Source organism: Loa loa, assembly GCF_000183805.2.
Source record: "Loa loa unplaced genomic scaffold supercont3.544, whole genome shotgun sequence".
NCBI lineage: Eukaryota > Metazoa > Nematoda > Chromadorea > Rhabditida > Onchocercidae > Loa > Loa loa.
In genome coordinates, this window is record NW_018108724.1 from 20,429 (window position 1) to 23,285 (window position 2,857).

The 2,857-nt window shown below is 23.6% G+C and overlaps 1 protein-coding gene across 1 annotated transcript; it reads right to left on the minus strand.

The window, feature by feature from the left end:
- Positions 1-812: 812 nt before the first annotated feature.
- LOAG_13591 (hypothetical protein) lies at positions 813-2,578 on the minus strand (the record flags this gene model as incomplete). Its single annotated transcript, XM_003149097.1, has 3 exons — positions 813-1,089; positions 1,341-1,804; positions 2,189-2,578. 3 exons carry the CDS (start codon positions 2,576-2,578, stop codon positions 813-815), a joined length of 1,131 nt encoding a protein of 376 aa, XP_003149145.1.
- Between the last annotated feature and the right edge of the window lie 279 nt (positions 2,579-2,857).

Below are 2,857 nucleotides of genomic sequence, written 5' to 3' on the forward strand. Positions count from 1 at the left end.
CATTATCTATTTCAATTTTCAACGAATATTGCAATGTTGCTCATTTAGACATTAATTAATTAATCAATGCTTATTGAATACTAATTAATCAGTTGATGTTTTATTGATTATAAACTTTAATTTTGAGCAAAAAAGGAAAAAAAATTGGTAAAATTTTAGTTTAAAAAAAAAAACATACATCAAAGGTAGTTAGTAACTAATTATAATGCTTCTTCCTATTTATTAATCTATAATTTAAATCTATCATTATGAAATTAATTTAATTAATCTATTTATTTCCTTTTCTTTTTTTTAAATGAATTTAAACTTTTTGTTTTAACAATCAGAAGTTTGGATGAATAGTTTATCACACTAAATACATATACAAAAAAAAAAGAAAAGGAAAAAAAGGAAAAACAATAACTGAGTGAAATAAATGGACAAAAAAAAAGGAAAAAAGTCCTCCTAAATATTTTTTGAAATTACTTTTCTATTTAATTATATTTATTATTAAATAATTAATTCTTTTGACACTATCTCAAGTTATACATTACTAAATCACAATTAATTCTATTATCATAATTTTATCACTTTGATAATACCAAACCAATGTAATTTTCATCATAGTAAATAATTTAAGTCTTTTTGTTTTGTTTTTTTTTGAGTTATTATTTCCAGTTTGGTAATTTCATTATAAATTTGCAATTTCTGAATAATATCATTTAAGGAATTTTATAAAATTTGGTGTTTTTCCAATGAGATCCTTTGAAATGGAATTGTAACAGGAGATTTTGATATAGATTTTGCAGATTGATGCGTTTTTCTTGAATTGATTAATTGTTGATGTTGCTGATGCTGATGTTGATGATGATGATGATGATAATGATGATGATGATGATGATGATGTTGTTGTTGTTGCTGTTGTTTTGTTGTTGTTGTTGTTGTTGCTGTTGTTGTTGTTGTTGTTCACGTTCGTTAGATTCCAAAAATTGCCGATTGGATATATTTTCAACCGGAGAATAATGCCGAGAAATGGTCCTTATCGTAGCTTTTATTCCTGATAATTTACATTGATCCGTTTCCGGAAATGATGATATATCTGATGAATAGCTAAAAATATTACAATTATTTTTCCTAAAATTTTTATTAATTTTATTGGTTTTAAATTTAACAAAGAATTTTAACAAAATTTTGACTAAAACTATAACAGTTATATTTTAATTTAATATTGAAATGATCGTGATAAATGAAAGAATGATTCATGCTATATTCATTAACAATGAAATTTCATACAATTTATGAAAATTTTAATTTAACAAAAAATGAAACAATTAAAAAAAAAAGAGCCTTAGGCTATATACCCAGATATAGTTTCATAAATTTGCTTTGATTGTTGTGGTAATTCTTTCAAAGTAGTCGAAACATCATCAATAATAGCAGCAGTAGTTGTTGTGGTAGAAGAAGAAGAAGAAGAAGAAGAAGTAGAAGTAGAAATAGTATTAGCCAAATTCATCGCATAAATTGGCCTATATGGCCTTTGAACTTGGCTACGTTGATTTGTATCCAATAATGATCGAGATCTATTTTGTATGTAATGCTTTGATGATTTTATATTAATCATATTTCGTTTATTTCGTTTTCGATTATTATCCCATCCAATTAAATTATTTTGGGGACAAACAGTTGTTGTTGTTGTTGTTGTTGTTATTGTTGTTGTTGATGATGATGATGATGATGATGATGATGATGATGATGATGATGATGATGATGATGATGGTGATGGTGATGATTCATTAATACCAAGATAAAGAGGAAAATTATATGCCTAAAAGAATTACATATAAGCAAATATTTTATAATTTTAATTTAAATGAAATGAATAAATGAAAGAAGGATGTAAATATTTAATAAAATTAATATTTAATTAATGAGCTATTTATTATTGTTATTTAACATCAAATTTTTTTCTTTTTTTTTTCAATATCTTTCTATTTTCTTTAATTAAAAATATTAGAATTTATATAAATTTAAATGAGGCATTAAATTAGGAAAGATATAATGCAATGAAAGGATAAAATGATAAAATTTTAAATTAATGAATTTAAAAATTAATTAATTTATTACAAACTTTCTTTTTTATTCTTTCCTTACTATAATTATTATTAATTAATGAGTGAAAAAAAAAAGAAGAAAAGAAAAAAGCATATACATCATCCATTTTTGATATTCCTCCTCCTTTATGATGATGTCGTAATGTTGAATCAATTGTATTATTGCTACTACTTGTTTCTGCTGAAGTTTGAATTTCAGGTTGTATTTGCATATAAGCATTTGTTAAGGTATGATGAATAGCTGTATTAGAATTAATGATTGTAGCATTAGTAGCAGTAGTACAAGTAGTAGTAGTAGTACTACTACTACTAGCAGTAGTAGTAGTAGTAATAGTGGTAGTAGTAGTAGTAGTGGTAATAATAGGAGTAATAGTAGTAGTAGTAGTAGTAGTAGGAGTATCATTATGTTCCATTGAAATTGGTAATAATGGTACATTTAGACCATTTGATGAATAATCCCATACTGATAGAGAACTGAAATTATTCATTCTATAAATTTCATATTTGATTTGTAATAAGCAAATAATGATAATTTGAAAATGAGAGATTTAACGATTGAATATTGATAATTTAAATTTTATTAATGATATAATATAGTAATTGGAAGATAATAGAAAATATGAGTTCTTAAATCAAATTATTTAATCTATGTTAAGTAATCTTTAAATTTTTTATGTTCCAAAATTTGCATAAATTCTTTTATCATCGAATATCATTAACAGATGCAATGATTCATAAATGATTATCAATAAATCTTTGTAAAGAAA